At 45.1% G+C, this 25,613-nt stretch overlaps 3 protein-coding genes across 3 annotated transcripts; 1 reads left to right on the forward strand and 2 right to left on the reverse strand.

The window, feature by feature from the left end:
• The first annotated feature begins 1,309 nt into the window (after positions 1 to 1,309).
• On the forward strand, positions 1,310 to 7,394 carry ADIPOQ (adiponectin, C1Q and collagen domain containing). The gene is made up of 3 exons (XM_050308141.1): positions 1,310 to 1,467; positions 4,934 to 5,178; positions 5,613 to 7,394. The coding sequence occupies exons 2-3, from the start codon at positions 4,968 to 4,970 to the stop codon at positions 6,137 to 6,139; spliced, it is 738 nt and encodes a 245-aa protein (XP_050164098.1). The 5' UTR covers positions 1,310 to 1,467; positions 4,934 to 4,967; the 3' UTR covers positions 6,140 to 7,394.
• A 6,260-nt stretch (positions 7,395 to 13,654) lies between these two features.
• On the reverse strand, positions 13,655 to 16,227 carry COPS9 (COP9 signalosome subunit 9). The gene is made up of 3 exons (XM_050308497.1): positions 16,104 to 16,227; positions 15,960 to 16,032; positions 13,655 to 14,013 (listed from the first exon to the last, which is right to left on the reverse strand). Exons 1-3 carry the CDS (start codon positions 16,164 to 16,166, stop codon positions 13,976 to 13,978), a joined length of 174 nt encoding a protein of 57 aa, XP_050164454.1. The 5' UTR covers positions 16,167 to 16,227; the 3' UTR covers positions 13,655 to 13,975.
• Positions 16,228 to 17,005: 778 nt separating this feature from the next.
• OTOS (otospiralin) lies at positions 17,006 to 19,910 on the reverse strand. Its single transcript, XM_050308396.1, has 3 exons — positions 19,826 to 19,910; positions 19,452 to 19,478; positions 17,006 to 17,385 (listed from the first exon to the last, which is right to left on the reverse strand). The coding sequence occupies exons 1-3, from the start codon at positions 19,875 to 19,877 to the stop codon at positions 17,201 to 17,203; spliced, it is 264 nt and encodes an 87-aa protein (XP_050164353.1). The 5' UTR covers positions 19,878 to 19,910; the 3' UTR covers positions 17,006 to 17,200.
• Positions 19,911 to 25,613: the final 5,703 nt, after the last annotated feature.

A 25,613-nucleotide genomic window follows, 5' to 3' on the forward strand; every position in this document is an offset into this window, starting at 1 on the left:
TGGCAGCCTTAACAAATACCCCAGTCATACATTTTGGGGTTCAAGCCGAGAGTTGGCAGGGAAACCAGCCTTGTCTTGCTCACACTCAGGGCAGGGGCAGCTGAAAAGCTCTTGCTCTACTGCGAAAACAGTTCCGATTTCATTTCCATGATCCTGCTCCTCCATTCATTGCTCAAGAGACTTTGACGGAAACATTGGCATCCCACACACACAAATGCACACATAGGTCTAGAAAAGCACATTTATAACAAAACAGATCCAACTAGATCACTGTCACATTTTACTGGGGTTGCATGAGAAATTGTTTTAAGTCTCAACATTGCATGGAAGAACCATCATCCCACAAAAAATAAAAATATTCTTCAAATGCTGGACTAAGGGCTTGACCAAAACAAGGCAGGCAGTATGCAGTTGTCCTGTGGCTCCTCCCTTTGGCAATTTCTTCTCAGGCTTAAAAATTCACCCCTGCTGACTCCTAGCTCTATATATGAGATATTATTTATATGCTCACGTATACTTTAGTCCCTCCAGATAGCCAGGTTTTTAAAACAGCTCAGCAATTCAGAATACTGCCCTGCTGACACTCACTGGGATGAGTTTCCCCTCTCACAAGGACACCATCTCCCCATGCCCAGTTGCAACAACACACATCACACAGTGTTTTCCTGGTCTGGTTTTGGGAGCCCAAGTTTGCTAAAGTCCCACCTGGCTAACCTTGAACTGCCCTGGAGCAGCTGCAGGGGAAAGCCTCTGCTCACCGAGGTTCAACCTCCATTTTGGAAGGAGACAGAGACAGAGAAAAAGAGATCTTGTTTTCAACTAAAGCCAAAAAGCAGGATAGGTGGAAAGCCATCCATAGGGCTGAAATTACTCCAGTTATTTACAATAGCTCTGGCACATATCTGGCTGCCTTAGGAAACCCTCCCCCAGTGCTGCCTTTCCCCTCAGGCAGCTTTGCCCTTCTTTGGTGTTGCAGCAGCCTCCAAGCAGGAATGGTTCTTGCAGTTAAAAAGAGAAGCCAAAGCTTGTCAAACAATAATTCACTTACTAACACATTGAAAAACCCCTGTGAGTGCATTACTGCAAGGCTGGAGACACTTTCTCCATCAGCTGCTAACGACATCTCCAATTTGCAGAGAGCAGCAGCCTGTGCTGGACAAACCCAGCCCTGGTCAAGCAGGCGTTCCTGGGCACACCGGCTGTCCAGCAAACCACTGCTCCTCCAGGTCCTATCCGATTCCCAAACCCATCTTTTCCCTCTAAGGCTATCCCAGTGGATTATTTAAGTGGCCCACAACTTAAGTGATGTCCAAGAAAAATTAATGGGAAAACCCAGGTTTTAGATCAGCATGCGCAATGGCAAATGGAAAATGCAGTGTCTGAGCTGCCCTTAGGGATAGCGATGCGATAGCCAGACCTCATTCTCTAAGGAGACTGCAGCAAGCCAACTAGGACTCAAGGCAGCTGGTAAGAATGATTATTTTTTTTCCCCTCTTATTAGGTCCAGGATTTTCTCTTCTTTGGGGCTGAATAAGACAGACAGACTTTTCTGTTCTTAAGAAGTTTCCTTTCTTAGGGTTATTCTCAGAATAGCCAGAGAGTATTTTAAACCAAGAATAGCTGATCTCCGTTCGATTCATACTCCCCGTTTTGGAAGCACTATTTAGAGAACAAAACTCCTAAATTAAAAAGTAGTCAGGAACAACAGTGAAAAACCAGATGGCTGTAACAGCAAGTACTGCATGGGCATCTTTCAATTCACCTCTTTCCTCAAAGACTCCAGGGAAGAATGGGTTTGCCCCAGATCTCTCCAAGTTGTATCAATTCCTCACCAGAAACCTGCACTACCCAGATTTAAATCACCACTGGAAAATCAGCAAAATCTATGCTATAAGTAATCACAGAAAGAAAAAAGCTTGACAGTCAAAGCCCTGGTTAATACCCTTTGAGGAAAATACTGTAGTGGGAAAACAGATGGATTTTTGGTTCTATTTTGCACAGAAAGATGTGGATTATTTGAATATAAAATATTTATATAGTGTTATCTAAAGTTTAAATTCTGAATCATGATCTGAATCATTATATAAGCACTTAGGAATGGCATTGTTCTTATGGATGATACTCTGGTTTCTGCTGATAAATGAATAAGCTTCATATAACGTATATGAGCTTTTGATGTCGCAGCTGCCAAGGGAATAACTGAAAGCCACCAAGAGTACTGAGTTCATCTATTCCTTGTCCAAAAGGTACCACTGACATTCAAATACAGCAGATTATTTCATGTTACACTAGTGAGCATCAGATGGAAAACCAAAAAAGAAATGGGAAAGACAAAGCAAAGGGATGTCACACCTAAACCAGAGTTTGAACTAAGAGCTCACAGACACAGCTTGACTTTCCCTTTTTAAGATATACTTATGCCAGAGAACTACTCGGCTTCTCAAACAAGCAAACCACCTGTGCTTGAGTCAAACTGTAGCATTAGAAGTCAGTTCTGTCCTTCTATCTGAAGCAAGTTGGCTGGGCAGCTGCCAGAAGAGCTCCCTGTAGCCCTGCTTTGGGCTCCTCAAACCTGCACTGCTTGTGACTTTACAGGAGGGGTTTATTTGGCAGCAGCAGAAGACCTGGCTCGGGCACGCTGCTAAAACTGTAATGTATTTGGGTTCTAGGCAGCTTACAAGAAAGCAGAACTAACACCCCATCGCCCAAGAAACACAATTTTGAGGCAGATTTTTCTGGGTCTCTGCCATGTTTTAATGCAGTTGGATGTCCCCAGACAGCCTGTGCTGATTTTGGAAGGGAACATGAGCCAGCAAGGACGTGGGAAGGGGGGACAAGGGTCCCTAAGCTTAGTGCCAAGCACTGGGGCATGGCAAAGGGGCCTTGCTTGCCAAACCAAGCCTCTTCCAGGACTTATAGACATCTGTTTCCCTGGTCCATCCTGGTTCATGGACAATCAGTACATCCTTTGCTATGAAGGGGCATTTTGGTTCCCAAAGTGCAGGGACACAGGAACACTGCCTAAGGCTCAGGCTGTGGATGCTGAACCCCACAGCACCCTCAGCCCCAAAGCTGCCCCTGAGCCAGGGCGCTGGCCCCATCACAGGGTGTTGTATGGCTGCTGGATTGCTGGAGCCTGGCTGGGGTTTGGGAGTTCCCTGACTTTCGGCATTGCCCACCAAAGTAATTAAACACAGCTTTGAAGTGTTCTTCAAGGCCCCCTCAAAATCCTGCAAAAAACTGAAATCACAGGAACCTCTTTGTTACTGTTGTAGTTTAACCCCAGCTGGCAACTGAGCTCCACACAGCTGTTCACACCCCGTCCACAGCAGGGTGGGGGAGAGAGAATTGCAGTGGTAAAAGTCAGAACACTCATGGGTTGAGATAAGAACAATAATTGAAAGAAAATAGTAACAATAACAATAATAAATTGTAATGAAAGAGAAAATAACAAAGAGAGAGAAATAAAACCCAAGAAAGACAAGTACTGCAAATGAAAGCAGTTGCTCACCACCAACCAACCGATGCCTGGACAGTCCCTGAGCAGCAGCCCCAGGCCAACCTTATCCCTGGTTTGCAGCTGAGCATATGAAGATGCCATAAGGTATGGTATGATATGATATGGTATGGAACATCCCTCAGGTCAATTGGGGTCAGCTGCCCCAGCTGTGTCCCCTGCCAACTCTTTGTGCACCCCCAGACTTCTTGCTGGTGGGGTGGGGTGAGGAGCAGAAAAAGCCTTGACACGGTACAAGTGCTGCTCAGCAATAACAAAAACGTCCCTGTATCAACCCTGTGTTCAGCACAAATCCAAAACACAGCCCATACTAGCTACTACAAAGAAAATTAACTCTACCCCAGCTGAAACCAGCACATTTCTTTAGCTTTCTTTGAAGCAATTAACACAAGAGCTAAGAACACATTATTTAAACATATGACATTTAAATAGCTTGCCTAGGAAAAATCAACCCTGGAAAGGAATTGCTCCAAGATATTATTGTTATTGGAAATTACAGAGCTAAGGGACTCTAATAGCCATGGTGTTCCTCACTTTTCATTGCCTATTATGCTACTTAAAATGCTCCTAACAGGATACCTTTACTGTTCCAAAGGGAACTGGAGAGCAGTTTCACGCAACAGTGGTAATTTTAAAATAGCTGTGTCCTAAAAGCCTAACCCAAAGCCCACCAGGGTCCTGCTGATTTCTGGGAGCTGGGCTGGCCGTAGGGTGTCACCATTGATCTGGTTTTGGGCAGCCACACTAAATTGCTCTGACCAGCAACTAGATTAAAGAGAAATAAAACACTACAGCGTCTAAATACTACACACATTGTCTTGCACTAATCAAAATACTTAATTCGGATGGAAAACAAGCCAGAATCACAATTTCATATGGTGGCTCAGAGGAGCTGGAAAGCCTGGCTGTGCTTTCTGTTCACATTAGGTAGTCGCAGGTCAGCAGGCTGTACATGCAGTGACAAACCACCTGCCTGGATACAAGGCTTTAGAGGGTTTAGGACAGGCTCTGCCAGACCTGTACCTTCCATCAGCTGCTCGCTCACCCAGGCCAACCTTACTCCTAGTTTATAGCAGGAGTCAGCAAATATCTTGGCTAATTGGGCAGAGATCAGCCACAGATACTCTGGCATCTACCATGCTCGGTCCTGAAACATCTGTGCCTGTGCAAAGAGCCCGTGAGTGCTGGAGGAGTAGCTGGTGTTTGCTCCTCTCCACACTGCATGTGCTCCCACAGGCCCATCCCAGCTTGGCTCATGGAGCTCACACCCGCACCACAGTGGATGCAGAGGGGCCCTTGGGGTGAACAGAACTGCTTTCCTTCAGATGTCCTGACTCCAGCTTTAGTCTTCTCCCTCCTGAATAAGGGAGAGTCACAGGTTTTGTTCACTTTTTTCCCCCCTATTAATCTTTAAAGTTAACGAAGTGACTGCCTGCATCAGGAACCAAGGATGAGGGGCCCCGCAGGCGTCCTGCTGTGCTTGTTGCTGCTGGCGGCCCCCCACTGCACAGAGGTGGCTGCCCAGGATGACGAGCCTGACCCCAAAATGCCATGCGCCAAGTGGATGGGAGGAGCACCTGGCTACCCTGGCCACAACGGGCTCCCTGGTCGGGATGGGAAAGACGGAAAAGATGGACTAAAGGGAGAAAAAGGAGATGCAGGTTGGTGAGAAACAAGTAGTACGTCGGTGCTGCAGTCCATGGGCAGCCCCAGTCCCAACAGGTTTTATGTGTGGCGGGTCCATGCCTGACCTTTGTCCAGATGCCTTTTGAGTACCTCCTGGGATGGAGATTCATAACCCAAGTCAAGGAGTTTGTGTGGTGGCTGTTTCCCCAATTAATGATATTTTTCCAGACATGCTGCCCTCAGCAGCTCTGCACATAGCTGTGGGGAGGAGGGTGGAGGAGGGGGAGGGTGGCAAGCAGGCTTTCACTCACTGACTCAGCTCCTGGGGGCTGTTGAGGTCGTTGAGCCTTTCCTCACCTCTGTGCTGCAGAGCAGATCCCCATGTCCCAGCCCCCTCTGTGTTTTGGGACGGTGGGTTGCAGCTGCCAACAGTGCAAACACAACTCCCAATCCCCACTCTGTCCCTCAGGTGCACCGGGTCCCACAGGTGTGCCAGGCGCGATAGGACCCCCAGGGTTGACGGGACGTCCTGGAGCTCCCGGATCCATGGGGATGAAGGGAGAGAAGGGTGAAGGTGCTTTTGTCCACCGCTCTGCCTTCAGTGTAGGGCTGACGGAGCGCCCCCCTGCCCCCAACATCCCCATCCGCTTCAGCAAGATCTTCTACAACGAGCAGGGCCACTACGATGCCAGCACCGGCAAGTTCCTCTGCAATGTCCCTGGCACCTACTACTTCGCCTACCACCTCACGGTCTACCTGGCAGATGTCAAGGTCAGCCTCTACAAGAAGGGCAAGGCCGTGATCATCACCTATGACCAGTTCCAGAACAACAACGTTGACCAAGCGAGTGGCTCTGTCTTGCTGCACCTCAGCTCTGGGGATGAGGTCTGGCTTCAGGTGTATGGGAACGGGAACAACAACGGGGTCTACGCTGACAACGTCAATGATTCCACGTTCATGGGCTTCCTCCTGTACCCCGACATGGGTGACTATTAATGTAGGGGGTGCTGCACAAAAATGGGTGAAGTGGCTTAAACCCCAGACGGCGTCCTGGGGCACTGGCACTATAGCTATAATGTATTTACCATGAAATTGCCTTTTGCAGGGGCAATGATTGCCAAGGGTGGACCCCATCTCCCGTGAAATCAGGGAGATTGTATGAGTACTTCCATGGGACCAAGGGCTCGCTCCTACCTCTGCTCTTGGTCTCCTTGTGGAAAGCTCAGCCCGAAGTCAGACGCCTCTCCTGTCATATAATGAAAAAGTAACTCTAAATGTGACTTAATCTTTTTTTTTTTTTTTTAAATTTAAAGTGAGAAGAGAAAAATTGATTAAATATAACATTTTAAATTTCCCTTTTTTTTTAACCACCTAAATCCATCTAAAGTAATGGCAGATATTTTAGCCAGCGTTTTAAAAACTGACTAAAAGAAGAGGAAGAAAACTATTCAAAAAATCAGAGTGCTTGTTTTCATTTGGAACAGACGGCTCCATTTTTTCCATCATAACTCCCTGTATTATTAGGCCCTTTGACTTCCACCCATGGTTTATTGTCTCTCTTCTTTAGCCTAGATCTTTGAATATATTCAGATTATTAACTTCCATTTATTTTACTCCTTTGATTTTCCTTTTATGTTTACCTCTATCATTATCTCTAATGCAGACAGCAGGCTGGTTTAGGGCAGGAATCTTGTGATTTATCTGAGAAGCCTTATGAACACGGTGAGGCCACACAAAAGCAGCCCATTGACCACATGGCTTTGGGGTCCCAAGGCAATCACAGACATGTTGGCCACACAGATCCTGTCCCATCTACCCTCTGAATATCTCCTGAGTGCACTCAGAAGTTGAGATCAATCAACTGTGTTCCTACTTTTCCATGATCTAAGTGTGCCATAACCAGTGGTTTGCACAGAGCTTCAGGTGGTGGTGAAGCCTCCATGTGGAGTGGGCTCCTGGATGAAACCCCAGGACCTGCCCCAGCTCTGGGCAAGCTTACCTTAACAGCAGAAGACTATTAAGGCTGGAATTAGTAGCAATCCCATTCAACTGCTCTCCCAGGAGCTTGCCTGACTATTATCTGAAAGAGGATTTGATGGTTTCTCAGATACATTCAAAGCAGACTCCTACTGCCAAGCTTCAGAACAAGTAACACTGATCTGAGGTAATGCATTATTACAAGCACAAAACAGCATCAAAAGCTTCAGCTGAAATTATTTCCAACAGCAGCATTTTCCACACTCCAGTGAATTACCACACTGCAAATAAAAAATAAAAAAACTTTCTAAATGACAACGTTCCCACATTTTTGTGTGTGTCGTTGGGAAGGACTTGAAGAAAGGGATACACTCCTGGCCTCACTAGGCAGCCCACGAAAATATATTTGTTTTCCAGCAAGGTGAGGGCACCCTGGGCTGGCACACACATGGACACCCCCCTTTTTCTTTCCCAAGAAATGCTCCACACTAACTTTCATCAAGGCTTCAGCATCTCACCACCTTACACTGTATTGTCTCCTTTTTGGATAAGATGAGCTCTGGTTTTCAGACTGTTTCCCCAAACCCAATGTGCCTGAATCCACCCTGAGTGGCCATCCAGAGCATGGGCCTCAGCTGGCCCCAGAAGCTCCAAGCACATTAGATTTAGCAAGGGTGAAACTGCTGCTCTGTCTGGCCATGCTGAATTCAGAGAGCGGGGAAAAACACTGCTCCTATTGTGGGAATTAATGGGAAGGGAACAGGGCAAAGGGAAAAAAATAAACTCAAAAATAATAATCCATAAACAAAAGGAGATTTAAAAATGCAGCATTTGCTGGGTCAAATGGCATAAGAAGCCATTGAAAGGAGCACGTCAGAGCTTTTACTCTATTTTCAAACATTTTCAGATGGATCTGTAGAAGGCAGGGAAAATTGAAATAGGCAGAGTACTAAGAGACATTTGGGATAAACACTAGGAGGCAATACTAATTTAAAGACTACTTCCCAAGGAGGAGCCAAAACAAATTACTCCTTTCTTTGCTGCCACGCAGTAGGAGTAAAGATGGCAACAGCTTTATCCTGTACAGCAGAACTCAGAGGCTGAGACCTTGGGGGAAGTTTTAAAGAAAGCCATTAAGGCACCACTGCTCTGTGTACTGACTGTTCCCCTTCTCACAAATGCTGAACTGCAGCTTCACCAAGACACTCACTCCAGGGTGGGAGTGCCAAAACCACCTTCTTCCCAGCTCCAACAGGGATGCTCCTTCATTGCTCATGCACATCCCACCCAAGCACCTCAACACCCAGCCCACAGCCAGAGCAGCCCAGGCAGCAGGCTGTGAACAAGACAAGCCTCAGCTGCATGGAAACAGGGGTCAAAGTCCTCCCTTTTGGGTTTGGAACTGGTTTATGAAGTCTTTCACCTCAAATCTCTGTAATATTCTTGCTCAGATGAGACACACACCTTCCTAGCAAGCACGAAATCCCAGTTTAAGCCTCCACCCACCTAGAAAACCAGTTTGCATCCCAGGAGCAGCAATCAGCCCCCTCCCAGCTCCTCTCTAAGGGAAATGCTCCCAGCATAGGCTCAGCCCACCAGCAAAGCAAGCCCAGTCACAGGGCAGGGCACACAGAGAAGGACCTCGTCCTCAGCAAACACATCTGTGCCCCTCTGCAGGCAGGGTCAAGGCCTGAAGCTGCCCTCAGCACCACTGTTCTGCCTCCAGAGGCTGCCCAACCCCTGCATGGGGGTCTCATCCAGCCAAAATGTGCTGGCAAGCTGCAGGAGCAGCAGCTGAGCATGGCCAGCAATTACCCCCCCCAGGAGCCGCCAAATTCCTGCATGTGGGATGGGTATCCAACCTCCACCTCCCCAGCTCTGCTGTGTCAGGGGCACACGGCCAGGCTGACTGTGGGCAGGGAGCTGCAGGCCACCACACCAGCTTTGTGCTGCTTTTAGGGGAGAGCTGTAAATAGGGTTTGGAAGGGTAATGAGGTCCTGGGGGATGAGCTTAGGGGAGTTCCTAATGAATCCAGCCTTTTTCCATTACAGAGTTGGTGTGGTTTTACTCTCTGTGTTTCATAAACCCGTGGGAGGGGAAAACCTGGCCAACACAGGCACATCTCCAAGGCCTGGGCTTGGCTCCCAAGGATCACACAATTGTTTAACACACAATTATCTTGTAACAAAAGAGCCAAGAATGACGCTGACATGATGAGAGGGCACAGAATCACCTGCCCTCCAACAAATTTAAATGTTTTGGTTTGTGTTTTCTTAATCAATCCTGACAGTAGATGCCTAGTACGAAGTTATGGCTTACTATTTACTGCCTCTTTAGCTGTGGCAGGTTTAAATGGATGTTTTTCCCTTTAGAAGATAATGTACTCTTACAGGCAGAAAGCAAGAACACTCCCCAATGAAAGATTTAAGTCACTGCATTAACACTTAGGGAGAAATAACATGGAAAGCTGGAGGCAGCTGGAGAGACTGGCCAATCTCATCCAGCAGGGAAACCATCTGTAAAAGCATCCATAGCACTTTCAAACACAATTATAGGCCGGTCCTAATTGTGCCTCAACTCCATGTAATCACTTGTGCCAGTAATTAATTGGAATACAAATAGCAGCTGCACTAAACCATGAAGAGCTACAAGAAAAAGATAAATTGCTTGCAAGACTTGTATTTGTGAAGCATAAACTCACTAGAAGCTTTTTGTCATGGAAGCAGGCAGAGGGATTAGGATAAAGTCCTACATTTAGCTAATCAGCCATTAAACTTCCATGCAGGAAATTCCATCAGATTTAAAGCCTGCCCTTTGAAATGCTCTGAGGGAAGCATTCATGAGCATCCCCAGACTGCCACATGTTTCTCTGCGATGTGTACTAGCTGTAAGTACCTGATAATTGTACAGTCCCATGTCACTGAGTTTCTTCATCAAACCCACCCTCAGCTCATCCTTAGACTCATCCCAGAAGATCAGCCCAACATAACACCATTGCTCTTTGAGAACAGTGACCTTTCCTGCAGCTGCAGTTCGTTACTCTCCAGCCAGTCCAAGGGGAAGGAGAGGTTTATTCCCAATGAAATGGAAGCATTAAATATCAACACCCATTTCTTCCCACGCGGATTCCCACCCTCAAGGCAACCTGTGGGACCCCTCCCATAAAGCAGGACAGGTTTATGGAGAGGCATCAGGGAGGGAGGCAGGGAGGAGATCCCACTTAAAGCCCCTCTCTAAATTCCCTCCAGAGTCAGGCAGGGAAGGTCAGGGGGTATGAACGAAGATTATGTAAGACTTTTTTCATAAATAAGAAAGCAGCATTCACCAAAAATGTCCTGTTTGTGAAATTTAAAAGCTTTAAAAGACACTGCCCCTCTCTCCCTCTGCTCGAGAAAAAAGTTGTAATTTGGGTCAGGATGGTCATCCTGCTCTTGGCAAAGAAAAAATATAAAAGGTATATATATATAAAAAGAAAATAAATAAACCTGAAAGTAAAAGCATAGAGTCCTTGTGCTCAAAGTCCCCCCTGCTGCCAAGGACTGAGTTGCATTGTGCTAGTGCTTTTCCAAAATATCTCTGATGTGACACTGGCATTCCAGCCCCATCACTAACAGGGACTTGAGAGAACAGGGCTGCCCTGTCATCTGCCCAGCATGTTCTCATGTGCTGAACAACTGCACATTGAGAGCAGGAAGATGCCTGCCAGCTTCCCAACACCCTGGGGAAGCAGGAAGAGCTCCATTTATTCATCTAAATCAATTCCTTCTTTATCAAGAAAAATACCTTCCACTCCAATTATTGAAATAAAATATTAAAAGGAAAACTTTTAATGCCCTGGAAGTTAACAAAGCAGAAAGCTACCAAGGAAAACCCACTACTGCCACACTAGGTCTGAGCTTGCCTGTTCCTGCTCACATTAAGAGCAGCAGCAGTTGGCTCTATAACCTGAAAGCCAGCTCAGAAGAGGCACTGCAGAAATATTATGCAGAGGTGACAGCCAGTTTCCTTTAGCATGGCAACTTCCTCTCCCTCACAATGACTGGATTATTTTCAGCTCAAAACAGATCACACATTCTTATTTCCAAGGACTATACTGGGACAGTTTGCAGTTCCCTGCAAACAGAGCCTTGGCCTGGTGGGAGCATTGAAGGGAACAGGCTGACATTTAAGTGTTTTGAAGCTATTCCTTTTCATCTGTGATGCATCACTGGCTACATCCCTTCTAAGGCCTCTCAGCACTTGGGCCCTCATCCTGTCAAGTCTCAGAGAGAAGCTCAGCTTTTAGATTGCCAGCTGTCCCACTGAAGCCACTGGGACAATTCATAAATCTATTCACACTGGAGCCTTTCTTTGGCTATTGAAATACTGAGCAGGACCCAGCAGCTTATAAAGTAATACACATCAGTCTAAATGTGTGCAGACTGCTGCTTGTTTTCTCAGGAACATCTATTATGAGAGGTGTCAATCTCCACGGAAGGTACAGGAATCAAAGCTCGAGAAATTAATTGGCCAAGGCAGTCAAATGCCCTTTACATCAATTTTTATTAGAGATTTTGACATCTTGTGATTATTTCCTGACAACAGACTGATTGCCCCCAGACTAATTAGACCAAAAGTCTTGACAAATGATAACACAGAAACAATGTGAAGCTGAAGGGCATTTTGTTCTCATATAATACCATCCCAGAAGGGACCCAACAAATTACAGTTCCTGATGACAGTTTAACATATTGACAGTTCTCTTTAGAGAGATGAAGCTCAATACACACCCTCAGTCTCACTGTGGATGAGAGAAGTTCATACTCCAGACAGCTACAACGTCCATACCTTCAACACCATCCCAACCCTGCAGAATGTTCCTTTCAGAGCACTGCCAGCAGTACCATTTATGCTGCTTTTTAACATGGAATCGTTTCTGGAAAGCTCCACAAAAAGGTGTGTTAGCTGTACCTACCTTGAATGGAGAGCTGTATCCTACCAGGATGGGAACTCCGGCTGGTCCCACGAGCCTCTATCCAGTTCCATAAAGGTTCCATGTTTTGATCAAGCGAGATGACATTTCAAAACTAGAACTACTCACCATGAGCACCGTCAAACCCATGTTCACTGAGGTTTTGGACGTGTCCAAAAAGGGACCACCACCCATACTGAAGAGCAACTGTTCAACCTGAGTTTGTATGACAGAGTATACTCCTCCTGCTGTGATCAAACACAGGACTCAAGTTTCTTACAACTCAGGGAAAGCAAATGAAAAAACCCAAAAAGTATGTACAAAACATGGACAAGGAAATATTCCAAAACCAAGATGACCATCTTAAGGAATCAGCAAAAACAGCTAAAGAGCAGAGTTGCTTCTTAAATCTTATTTCATAATTTGCTCCTGCCTAGAACACAGCCTCTATTTACAGGCACCAGCTTTCAAAACCTGGCTTGGAGAAAGCAGAGCACCAAAGCCAGAGACAGCCCAAACACACTTGCCTCCCTCAAACTGTTTTACCTTGGTTTCAGTGAGAACAGCTGGAAATCCCAAGCTCTAAGCAAAGCAAGCACTAAAAAGGAAAGGAAGTTACCTGAGTGAGGCTGTTCCTTCAGGGACATGTGGCAGCATCAGATGCCAAGCAGAGTGTCAGAAATGCTGAATTAATGTTCACTGCATGATGAAAGACAGGCTGCTCAGAAATCCACAGGAGCACAATAAAAAGACATCTAAATCCTACTGGGTTTGTTGTGCTTATGTTTTTAAGCTTAGTGGTCAGCATAGATACTGAAAAATTTAACATTTCATTTTTTAAGGCAAACCAAAGAAGAAAAAAGTGAAAGAAGAACAAGAGGAAAGAGTTTCAGTTCAGGTGAAATTTAATTAGTGCCAGGTGTTTAAAGAAAGATCAGTCACAGTATCATTCTTGTGATCAATTTATGGAATACAGATTGCATTTGAGATTAGCTGGGATTACACTCTTGACTCTGAAATAATATGCTAAAAACTCACCTGTTCCTTTCATTCTAAGATTCCCTTTGGTCACTGAAGGGTGAAAATGAAACATTTCTAAAAATGTTCTGAAAACTTGTGTCAAAATGTGAACTAATATTTCAACAGCCTGATTCATATAGACTTAACCTCTGAGTACAAACAATTGCACTACCTGCTGCAGGAGAAAAGAATCCTAAATTATTTTCTTCTTATAAAGTACAATTTCAGGAATTGAATTATATTTTTAAATCCAAGCATTCCCGCAGTCCAGGGTCAGAAAATTTCTCTGCTTAAAATACCAAGGTGAAATTACTTTTGTTTTCTGTGCTTCCTAAATTAAAAATGAAGTATTGATGTCTTGAAATAGAAGACCACCTACACTCCTCTTAGTGTGACCAACAAATGAACTGGACCATTCAGAACGAGCAACCATCTTATCCCAAGATAATCCTTTACTGTGGACAAACAAAACTTTACTAGCCAGCAATGTGCCCTGCCATGTATCTTTTATATAATATTCAGAAATAACAGTGAATTATTTATTAAAAAAAAAAAAAATTCTAAGGGAGCTCAGAACGCAGCAATATCTACTTGCAAAGCATAATCCAGAGAGAGGGAGGGTTTTTTTAGTATTTTATTCAATAAGCACATCAGCAAATAAAATTTCCAGAGAAATCTACACACAGCTTCCTAGAAATAACATACCACAATTCCCTCCTTAGTTATCTTTAACCATCTGGTTTTCATATTCCCCAAGCAGCTTATACAGGCTTCCCCCCGCTTTGTGATTTTCCCATTTCAATAAATTTAATAAATAATGGACACCACAGGTGATCCTAGAGAAAAATCCACATCTCAGCGCTGCACAGCTGGACAACCAAGTTCACTGGATGTCATCATCATCAAAGAGATCTTCAAAATCTAGTCAGAAAAACAAGACAAAGTAAAATTACCCTCAAACGTTTCAACTGTTAGAAATGCACATACTCAAGTAGGGTGCTTCATTATTTGGATAAAAACCAGAAATAAAGGTGAATTAAGTGAATGAGAGTTACTGCACCATCAATTACTAGAAATGTAATCAGGGTGGAAAGAGGAAGCAAAGGCAGGCAAACCCATGTACACGTTCTCTGTCATGCACAATTAAACTGCCCTACCTGTACAATACAAGCTTTGCAATTAAACTCATGAAACTAAGCTTAAAAGAAGGAGCTTTTATAACACCATTAAGTAGCCATCACAGAGTGGATCAAGCAGGATTCCCCGAGTCCAGAACAAAGCAAGTACTAGCTTTAGGCATGCAGCAAGTCTCGGATGTAAATACTCCTGCAGGATCCTGCCTTTATGTCACAGCATCCAGGCACACCCCTAAATGCTACAGACTGACATCCTCAAGTGGGATTTGCTGTTCAAGTCCCTTCCTTAAAACCATTTCATTGCTTTGAAGGGGCTAATGACATTTCTCTCTCAAAACTCATTTCAGACTAGTGAAATGTGGCTGGCTACGTTTTGTCTTTGGAAAGTGCTCTTAACTACTCAGCTTTGTATCTTCTTTGTATATTGAGCATAAACCAACAACATCACTGAATACAACCCTTTATGCTTACAGAAGGCAGTATACGTGCCATACAATAAACTGAGGATTAATCCTCATTTAGAAGAGTTCTAAAATACCACTGAAATATAATACCATGACGGTAGAACTTTATGGAAATACCTACTCCTGAATATGCTGGTTCCAACAGAGAGTTAGGTCCTTCACCACTCTTAAAGACTATAACTGAAAATTCCTTTTTCTCCTGTGTTCTAGGTGTTGAGAACCATGAGAAACCTACTTTATTTTGGAATTAATACCAGTTTGTGATATTAACACCACTACAGCAACCAGATCTGATGTATCTGAAACTGCCTGTTGGAGTGTCTAAATGTACTTCTTGAGAAGCATAAAAAACCCTTAGTAACCAAGTGCAGTGGTCTATTTACTACCCCTAAGTGGCCTGATATGTAGCTCTTCTCTCTCAAAGCAGCTGTCTATACCTATATCTAGGCTGAAAGAATTGGGATTGTTCAGCCTGGAGAAGAGAAGGCTTCGGGGTGACCTAACTGGACCCCTCCTGTACCTGAAGGTTCTTGCCTATGGGAAAGAAGGAGAGAGACTATTTACAAGGGCTTGGAGTGACAGGACAAGGGGGAACGGCTTCAAACTGACAGAGAGTAGGTTTAGATTGGATATTAGGGAAAAGCTCTTCCCTGTGAGGGTGGTGAGGCCCTGGCACAGGTTGCCCAGAGAAGCTGTGGCTGCCCCATCCCTGGAGGTGTTCAAGGCCAGGTTGGACGAGGCTCTGAGCACTCTGATCCCCCTGGAAAGGGGGTTGGAACTTGATGATCTTTAAGGTTCTTTCCAACCCAAATCATCCTGTGATTCTACATGCATACAGCTCACTTACAAACGCAGAAACTGCATTAAAAACAGTGTTTTATTTTCCACGGGATACATGTGCACACATACTTTAAGAGATGAACGAACGACCTATAAACTAGTGATGCCCAGACACAATTTTTTAAAGTCCGTTCCACGTTTTTGTATGCATTCGCGCAGTTTAATATAAGCTATCTGTTATGCAAACAGACCTAGGTATTTTTCTTTGTGGTAATCAATATGCTAAAACTTCCATGAGAGGAAAACCACGCACCTGACCGCTCCCGCCTGCACTGTTGTACACTGGAGCGCTCTTTCACCGCTCACCAGAGATGTGGTTAGTGAGAAGTTTAGCGACCACCAGGCACCGAAGACACGAGATCAGCGAGAAGCGAGGTTTGTTGCGATACTCCTCAAACCCCCTCGCCCGGCCCCCGGCGGTGCTTACCATTGAAGAAGTCGGCGTGCACAGCCTTCTCGTTGGCGGCCAAGTCCATCAGCAGCCCCGTGCTTCCCCCTGCCTGGGAAAGCAGCCGCTGAGCGCCCCCGAGCCACGGCGGCACGGCGGCGGCTCCCCCCGCTCCCCCCTCACCTCGTCCAGGTCCACGTAGGGCCCGGCTCCCTCAGGGAACATCTCGTCCACCGCCGGCTTCATGGCGGCCCCTCCGCGCCGTCACTTCCGCGGCCAAGCAGGGGCCGCCCCTCATGGCCGCCCCGCGGGCGGGGCCGCCGCCGTTGCCATGGCGAGCAGGGAAATGGCGGCCGCCTCTCCGCTCAGCCCGCCCTTTCCCCGTGGCAGCGGCGGGCCGAGCTTGGAGGTGAGGGAATACTCTGCCGAGGGTGCAGTTGGAGCTTAGGGTGGTGGTTCTTCCAGCCCCAGGCGGGCCGGATAACTCCTGTGCACACACATAACTCCTAGACTCACAGAGAGTGGTTTCCCGAGTCAACGCTGTGAGCATCACGGGTAAAAAAAAAAACCCACAAAAAAACAAACCACAACTCCCAAAACTGTGCAGCAGAATGGAGAAGTTTATTGTTTTCACGCGAAAGGATAAATTATAAAAAAGGGACTGATTTAAAGCATGAAATGCTGCGTGTGACTGCAGTGATTATCACCTCGTGGCTGAGGCCAGCCCAGCTGCATTTGTTGGCACCCCTAAGTTGTACAAAAGAGACTAATTTAAAGCATGAAATTCTGTGCATGACTGTGGTATCACAAAGCGGCTGAGGGCAGCCAGGGGGCTTCAGTGGCAGATATTCACTCAAACGTGGCACCCCTAAATTGTAAAAATGAAACTAATTTAAAGCATGAAATGATGTGCGTGACTGCGATGAGCCTCACAAAGTGGCTGAGGGCAGCTCAGGTGTGTTCACTGGCAGCCAGGTATTCACCCAACCACTTGGGCACACATAACTTGTACAAAAGAGGCTAATTGAAAGCATGAAATTCTGTGTATATGGTATCACAAAGTGGCTGACAGCAGCCCAGGTGCATTTGCTGGCAGGTATTCGCTCTAACACCTTGGCACTCATCAACTGTAAAAAGGAAACTAATTTAAAGCATGAAATGCTGTGTGTGACTGCAGTGAGTATCACAAAGCAGCTGAGGGCAGCCTAGGTGTGTTTGCTGTTAGACAGGTGTTCACCCAAACACCTTGGCACTGGCTCTGGCAAAGCTGAGCGAGGCACTCAGTGCTCGTGGTCAGGCACGTGATAGCCAAGGTGGCTCCCAAAAGGGAACTGGGCAAAGAAAGCTCTGGCCATTTCATTGATCCTGTTGTAGGCTCCCAAGGTCCGGAAATATTCCACGTAGGACCAGAAATCGTTGGAGGAGAAGGGCCAGTATGGCAGGGCTACAGCTTCCTGGTACAGATCTTAAAAGAACAACCAAAATAAAGTGTTACAGATTACTGCAATACAAAGCATTTTCGTTGAAAGCTTGGGCCTGGGAGCCAGTACAGTGTGGGATTGTGGGTTCCCTAATGGGGCTCATGTGCTCCTCTGGCAGGAGAGGCAGGGTGAGCCTTCGACCTCACTCTGTAGAAGATGGAGCCAGTATTCCCTGCTCCAGGTGCACCAGGTGTGACAGAGTGGGACAAGATAGAGAGGAGGAATGAAGGCACACCATCCACATGTCAGGCCATTCAAGAGTTCATCCAGCTGATTAAATTTCTAGAAGGCTGCTGATTATTTAAAGGCAAAAAGCGGTTGCCATTGAAAGCCAATTTTTCCTCATTCCACACAATTTGCTTTGCCCAACATAAAAATACAAGGAATAAGGCACTGCAGTGTATACTCTGCCCCTGCAGCTGCCTCCTCTGCCCACAGAGCTCCCCAGGACTGAGGCCATATTTCCCTGGCACTGCCTGGGACTGCAGTTGTGCCTCTTCTCAGAGGGCTGTAGGAAACAGGCTAAGGGAAAGGAAAGGCTTTGCCTCCTGGACGACAGCTCTTGTATTTGTGCCTGCTCTAGGAATATCAGAAGATGTGATATGCTCAGTGAAACGGTTTCAAATTCAGCAGGAAAACAAAATCAGTTATGAAAATGCAGAAGCTGACCACCCTTGGGCCCAAATCTGGACAGAGACACATAAACAGATAAACACTAGCTGAGACCACATAGTTACAAATGTCTTTCTGTGCAGCAAAGCTAAATCCAGTATTTTGTTTTGATTGAAAGGCTATTTAGATAAGTGGGAGCCATTCCACTCAGCTTGGGACCAGGGTCTTTAATAGGAATTAAGAGCCTTCAACAATCCTGTTGTCAGAGCTTAATTTTATGGAGTAAAGTTTGCAGTGCACAGGCCCAGATGGCACATAACCAAACAAATGAACCAGTAAAATACTGTCTGCAGAGGAGAACTCACTGTTTACACCAGCTGACCTTAGATTCATTTTGCAGGCTGCTGCTTGGCCCAGTGTGAAAGAAAACCATAATTGCTGGTGATGAGAGCAACACAACACTGCCTGAAACAGGGTTCTATTTTCCCACTGACACAGGCTCATCTGACTGTCTCTGGAGGTCGCTGCAGAAGTATTTGCCATGCACAAACACAGGTGATACATTCAAAATATTTTAGAGCCATGAAGAAAGAGATCAGGGCATAGGGGGAAAGGTTTGAATTATAAATTCATCTTAGACTTTATTCTGTATTTCTACAGTTCATATCTGTTATAACACTCTCAGAATATTTGTATCAGTGCACTGGACATGCTGCTGGCTGTCCTGCTGGTTAACTGAGACGTACACCAGCAACAGCAGTACCTGATTAGTGTGGATACTTCTTTGCAATTTTGTTTTCAGACAGAATTCTGTCTGAAAAGGCAAAGAGAGGTTAACTGATAGAATCATCAGCAAGCCAGTGTAAACATCATTAGGGTGTTGAGGGTTTTTTATTTAATCAAAGGCAAACACTAATCCAATGGACTAATCACACAAAGCGACACGAACCACAGGGTAGCATTGCTAAGGGATTTAGTCCAACATTTCTGTAATTGGATTTGTGGCAATTTGTAAATTTTAAGCTTTTTGTTGTGGAGGTCAGTATCTCTTGCCAATAATCAGATGCAGATACAGTATTACTGTTCAGGACAGATGAAATCCTCAGATGTCTTATACACTTACAAATCTGGTGCTTTCCAGTTATGATTTTGTACAACAAAATTAGTAACTTAACCATAGTCCCTTTTCATTTTAAGACTTTTGAATATATTAGCTCTATTATTAGACACTAATATTTCAGCTTTTAATAAATTTTAAAGACATTCCTAGAAGTCCACTCTTCTTTCTCCACCAGAACTAGATGAAAGCACTTCCACAGCCCATTGAGGTTAGTAAGCATTCCTGCAAAAGTCACTGCTGGGCATCAGGTCTGGGAGTTACAAATTACCCTCCTAATTATTAGTGATACAAAGCAAATAAAAATACGTTAGGAATTACCATCTCCATCCCGGATGGATCGGGCATCTGTCAATAAAGAGGAAATGCATTAGTACCAGCTCAGGCCCAGAAAGACGTTCTGTTAATAAAAGGTTTCCTGTGTAGCCAGAAGATGACAAGGGTTAGAGTGAATGCCCATGTAGGACCCACTTTGGTGTAGCCAAAGGACTTTTGTTTCTTGAACAGTAGAGTAAGGAATTCCCCATCTGCAGTCACTCAGTGCTACAAACCAAATACTCATAACTAACGAGCCAGAAGAGTTGTGATTAATACACAAGTGATACCTGGTACTAAAGAGAGGATTACTGCATTCATAACAAAATATTTCTGGCTACTTGAAAACATAAACAGGATAAATTCAGCAGTAATCTTACCTGTTAGGATGTTCATCAGCATACAGAAGAAAAATAAGCCAGTAAATGTCATCTTTTCTGCAAGATAATGCTCGTGTTTCTGAAAAGTAATCTGTACAATTGAGTATTATTACAATAGATTCATAATTATGCAAAGTCTATTATTTCTTTCAATAGAAGAATACGTTCCAAAATAAAGTGTAATTATCAATTCAGGCATAACAAGATCCAATTACATTTTCTTACATCTTCTCAACAAAGTATTAAAAGTCCTGAAGCATTTACTGATATTTTGCCTCAAGGTGGCATAAATCCAAAAGGTCTCCTCTGAACTGACATGAAATTGTCTTTAGAGATGTTTTATTTTGTGGCTAATTTAATTTCACTTTAGAAATTACCTCTCTCTCTTCTTTTCTTCTTCTTGCAGTAGTAAAGATCTGTAGCTCTGAGTCCGCTTGGAAACTCCAAAAGGATTTCTATTGCTGTAAAACAGCAGTGCTCTGTAAGGAAGGGTGGGGGGAAAACGTCACTGACTTTCTGCACCAATCTGGTTTTGTTGCCTTCAGGTATTTTAACTGCTCACATTTGCATTACATTTCAGCACTGTCCATGGAAGAGACAGTGGGCATTTTCTGCAAGGAAATCAGAAGCAACTTTGGCAATGACACTTTTGCTTTCTGAAGGCAGAGGGAGAAAATCCAGAAGCTAATTCAGTGATTACTACCATTGCTGCCCTCTGGATTCTCTTTCTTTCTGTCCCTTTACAAAAAACAGATTTTCAGAAATCTTATTTGAGCAAATTACTAAAAGGAGATGGAGTTCCCTCTCCAGCTGAGTCACAAACCCCACAAACACTTGACACTGCTTTATATCCTTACTTGGGGTCCTTAAAACCCGGACCTTAAAGTGTAGACAGGCACCAAGTGCCCACTAAAATCAGTTGGGTTATGCTAAGTAAAGCAGGAGGTCCCCAGTGACCTCAGTCATGCTGGTGGTGCAGGTGCTCTCAGAGGGTCAATAAGGTGCATTGAGATGCATTTGCACATTAAACTGATTTCTTAGAAAGGTTCCTCTGCCAACACCAAGCAGTGCTTTGGGCTCCAGCCTGTGCAGGTTGCTGAACGGTTCCCATGCTCTCAGAAGCCTGGAGGGCAGACCGAGTTTGGAGAACACTCAGTTGACATGAACATCTTGACTGATTTTCTTTTATCATGGTACTCCTGATGGCAGCAGATGGGGGCAAGGGCCTAAGGTTTAGCAGAAAGTGTCCTGTGACTCATGGGGAAATGAGGGATTTTGATGCTCCTCAAAGACATGGCCCTGCAGGTCATCTTGCCAGGCAGCTATTTCCAGAGGGCTCCTCTGCTGAGAGGAGCTCCTGAAATGCCAGTGCAGAGCTCGCTGGGCCCGTTCCTGCTGCAAGATCTGATCTTACAGTTGCTGATCTGAGCTGTGCCCTCTCACTGGGCATTTTCAGTTGCCTTTTATGGTCTACAGAATCATTTCTCTGTCTCAGTTCTAGACACCTGCATTTCCCAACCTTGTGTGTCTGTCCTGACGTTGGTGCTCTTGCTCTGTCACATCCACCCATCTGCCACAGGAGTACAGGGCAAGTTTCCATACTCACAAAGTCCTAGAGGGGAGAGATCCAGGTGAGTGGCCTCACAGGATGCCCCAGCTTTGCTGGAGTTTGTTCCTATCTACACACAGAGTTAGGTAGTTCTGCCAGGAATTAATTCAGGATGTTCTGAGCAAGGGGGAAAAAGGGTGCTTTGTAGCACAGTAGGCTGTGCCAACTCTTGTGGAGGCTGAAAAGAAAAATATTATGAAAGCAGAATCTATTCCATCTTTGAAAGGCTTTAATCCTCTTGGTGAATATTTCCTAAGCCCGTAGGAAGGGTCCCTACATCAGCCAAGTTCTGCTGGCACCTTTGCCCTAACTCCCCTGGATTGTGGCACTTCCCTTGCTTAGTGGAGTCCTGTGGTGCAGATGCACCCAGGTTCACCCACCTGCACTGCCTGCAGATCCAAACTTTCCCTTTTGCTGCCTAGCCTGTATATAGTGTTCCAATCAACAATCAGAAGCACTGAGTTGTACTATCACACACACAAAACAGTCACCAGTTGTAATTGAATAATTACCATGAAGCTACCCAGGGTTTCCACTCTAAAGTAGGTCTAGGAAATTAAAAAAAGAAGGATGAGAATTAGCACTGAGAACAGCTGCATCAGGGGTACAACCTCTTCTATCAAGGCTTCTGTTGCTGTGTACATGACTACGTGTCCCAGTTGGGTCTGTTTGAAACACAGCATTGGACTAGAGAAGAACTGATGAGTTCTCATCAGCTGCTTGAAGGACTCTGCCTGGTGGGTTCAGTGTGCAAAGAGAGCACCGTGGCTCCTGGGGCCACCCAGAGAGCACACCGTGCAGTGACCTGCAGCATTTGTGACACACTGGTGTGGATCTCTGCTAAGAGTTGCTGCCCTGCAGCTCCTTCACTGCTGAGCAGTGACTGGAGATGCCATGGTGCCCACAAATGTGGCTCTGGCTCAGCAGCAGCCACATTTCAGTAGATACTACAGCACTTAAGAGGGCAGCTGCTGAGAGAGTCCAGTGTTTTAATTTCTACTCATTTTGGAAAGAAATTCACTCTTCTACGATTTTCCCTAAACACAGTTACTTTTGCTGGCAGCAGTTCTCCAGGTGCCACACTCTAATGTTTACATGAAGTTTCTTAGATAAGGGCATTGATTCATAAAAGCTTTGCTACATGATAGAGGGGGCTGATGATTTATCCTACCCACCCATCCCAGGAGGATCCATGATCAATATGTACTTTTTGTAGATAGCTCTCAAAGCCAGAAAAATACTACACAGAGCTGTGTCAGGGACATAAATCAATCAGAGCACAGAGGACGTGTCCTTGGGAATAAGGGAATGCAGTTTGGGCAGCACAGTTGTTTGTGTGACTCGATGGGGAGGACTCCTGGAGCTGCCAGCCTGCCTTCAGCTGGGCCCTTGCTAATGGGCTGTTTTACCCAGAGCCAACCCCTGTGGAGCAATTCAGCTCTCCTTGTCGATTAACTAGAAACAAAGATGAAGGAATACATAAAAACAAGCTTATGGATACCTTTGTTTTCATAATAGCTATATTAGACTGCTGTTGCACACACATAATCTATAATCATCCAGCCACTGAAAAAAAGGTGCATTGTTTAAAAAAAAACAAAACCAAACAATTTTTCCTATTTAATCAACAGGCAAAAGGACAAGCATGCAGAGTTCCGTAAGAACTTATAATAATAATAAAAATTAACGGCCAGTCTTCACGAGTGAAGATCCGGGGAAGGTCTTTACACCTTCCAGCCTGCGCATTGGATTTTTTTAGGTGAGACACAGTGTGCGCGGAACTGAGCCCACCCTTTAATCCTAAGGTTCATCTGCCGGGGCCAAGCGAGCTTGGACGGTGGCAGTGAGGTCCTTAGGACGTAGGTGGGTTGCCTTTAAGGGCTAACGAGCCCCACCTGCCCGGGAGTGGCCCTGACCGGGAATCGAACCCGGGTCTCGGCGGTGATAGCGCAGCGCCTTTACCCCTAGACCACCAGGGGCTCCTCGTAAGAACTTACTTAAAAACTAAATAGCATTTAGAGCTGCATCTGAAGTGCTTTGGCCTTGGGCTGAGCAGACAAAATGTCCTCTGCAGGGCTGCAACACTTTTGTTCAACCAGTGAGACTGATATATAGACTATCACTAGAAACACAAATTTTGATTACTTCTTCCAGCAATTTGGTCCAAATAATACAGGTCAAAAAGAGATTCCCACAACTATATGATTTGCTCAGACAGGTGTGAATTGCCCTAGATATTCCAGGCATTCACAGCTTCACTTTCTTTTCCTTTGAGCTTTGCTTCACTCTTCATGAATATAGAAGCTCCAACAATTTTTAATGATGCTGCATTACCCAGGATTGTAAAGCCCAGGGCAGACAAAGAGAATTCAGGCAAGGATCTCACAGTACCAAGCAGCTGAATAACAAAAGGGTCAACAAAAGTAAATGTAAAATTAAGTACCTGAGTGAATACCTCCAATTTTAAAGGCACGTGGTATCTGACCATTCCAACTCAGAAAATACAAGAGAGAGTTCTGACCAAGCAGCACTGCAGTTTTGCTCTGTGTCTTACTCTCCTCAGACATCCTCTGCTCCAGGTGAGCTCCCAGGCTGGCCCTGTGGTTGTTATTGCAGTCAGTTTTACTGAAAATATTACGTATTTCCAGTTCTTGTGAACAGACAGCTTTCCTGCCAGCAACTGGCTTGATCATCCTGATAATAGTAGCCCCTGGAAGCAATTGAAAGGAGACACAGCAAATGGATTTGGATAGTTACAAAGCAATTAACAAAACTGTCATGTGATTAGGCATAGAACAGTTTAAATGAACCACTTTGAGATGTATTAGAGCCAATTGTGAAGGTCAGAATTTACAAACCAGAGTTAAGGACTAGCTCTGTGCTTAAATAAATCACACTTAAGAGCCAACAAGAAAGTGTAGCTGTTCACATTGATTTCAACTTATCATTTTAACCTCTGTGTGAAGAAGGGTTATGTTTGTAGATGCAAATGAAGCTTCCAGGGGTTCACAGGTAGCAGGCAGTGCTGTATTGCAGCAGCAGGTAGTGAAAGCAAAAGAAGGAAGCAGTTCCACTGCCAGCAGGACTAGTGCAGCTTGTCTCCCAATGAGCTATTCCTGCCAAGTATCCCAGTGCCTCTCCCAGTAATACCCTGGTGTCCTCAGCTCCTGCAAAGGGCTCTCAGCTGTTTCTCCACTGTCCCCTTCCCTCGCAGGGCAGCACTGCCAGCTCCAAGCACCAGGTTTGTCTTTCCCAAAGGTCCATGCAAGGCTACTGGAATGCAGGAGGCTGGTGACCCTGCTTACTAGTCAACCAGCTGCTGCTGAGCAAGCAAAGAACTGACTTCTGCAGGCTGACTTCTCCCCTCCTATCACCCCTCATACCAACAGATTTTCTCCACTGTCCATCTGCAGATTTTCCCATGAATGACAGGAACTTCAAGCCACCAAAGTGGGTTTAGATTTACTAACATTTCAAACTATTTTTGCTATAGGCAAAATGGAACATTAGATCCAACAAGTCCACTTGGTTTCCCAAATCTTGTTTCCTCAGGAGACAGAGCTGGCAATGCCTGTTAGCACCACAGAAGGTGCATGGCAGTGAGGAGCATTTGCTTCCAAGCAGTTCAGCTGCAGGGAGAACGGGAGGCAGCAGCACCTGTATTCTCGTAGCTAAGCATCCAGGACTTGTCCTATCCCTTCCTGCTCCCACATTAGGCCTAAGCTTGTCCAAGGCATCTTTTTAAATAAATTGGTCCCTTCTTTGCTTTAGCCTCACTCAGCTATTCAGCACAGCCATAGATGACTGAACTCCACAGGGAATCCAACAAACTGATTACTGAGGGACAGGTTTTTTCACAGCTCTTAAGAGAGGATATGTTTTTTCCCCACTGCCATTATGATTAGATGTATCATAGCAATAACTTCCACCACTTTGAAATATACTCACAATAAATTGCTTTTCAGATTGATTGAATGCTCGAGCTACACTTAAGCTATTCAGCCATCAGCATCTGTTTATTGTTTTCATTTCACAGAGAGGTTTCTTTAAATAAAAGTGCATTAAATATTTGTTACCAAAATTAAAACTTCATCAGGATGAACAGAAGCTTCTTTACGCCCAGGGTCTCTTCTTCCCTTTGATTCATATGTCAAGGCTACTTCAGTGTCACCAGTTATA

The sequence above is a fragment of the Myiozetetes cayanensis genome, unplaced genomic scaffold, assembly GCF_022539395.1.
Source record: "Myiozetetes cayanensis isolate MyiCay16 unplaced genomic scaffold, myiCay2020 scf13, whole genome shotgun sequence".
NCBI lineage: Eukaryota > Metazoa > Chordata > Aves > Passeriformes > Tyrannidae > Myiozetetes > Myiozetetes cayanensis.

Excerpts from the sequence above, each read along its gene's own strand:
- COPS9 (XM_050308497.1), bottom strand. The coding sequence starts at position 16,166 with ATGAAGCCGGCGGTGGACGAGATGTTCCCTGAGGGAGCCGGGCCCTAC. Across the intron at positions 16,033-16,103 it reads CCTACGTGGACCTGGACGAG|GCAGGGGGAAGCACGGGGCT; the intron begins GTGAGGGGGGAG and ends CTGCTTTCCCAG. Across the intron at positions 14,014-15,959 it reads GCACGCCGACTTCTTCAATG|ATTTTGAAGATCTCTTTGAT; the intron begins GTAAGCACCGCC and ends TTTTCTGACTAG.
- OTOS (XM_050308396.1), bottom strand. The coding sequence starts at position 19,877 with ATGACATTTACTGGCTTATTTTTCTTCTGTATGCTGATGAACATCCTA. Across the intron at positions 19,479-19,825 it reads GCTGATGAACATCCTAACAG|ATGCCCGATCCATCCGGGAT; the intron begins GTAAGATTACTG and ends CTTTATTGACAG. Across the intron at positions 17,386-19,451 it reads ATCCATCCGGGATGGAGATG|ATCTGTACCAGGAAGCTGTA; the intron begins GTAATTCCTAAC and ends TGTTCTTTTAAG.
- ADIPOQ (XM_050308141.1), top strand. The coding sequence starts at position 4,968 with ATGAGGGGCCCCGCAGGCGTCCTGCTGTGCTTGTTGCTGCTGGCGGCC. Across the intron at positions 5,179-5,612 it reads GGGAGAAAAAGGAGATGCAG|GTGCACCGGGTCCCACAGGT; the intron begins GTTGGTGAGAAA and ends TCTGTCCCTCAG.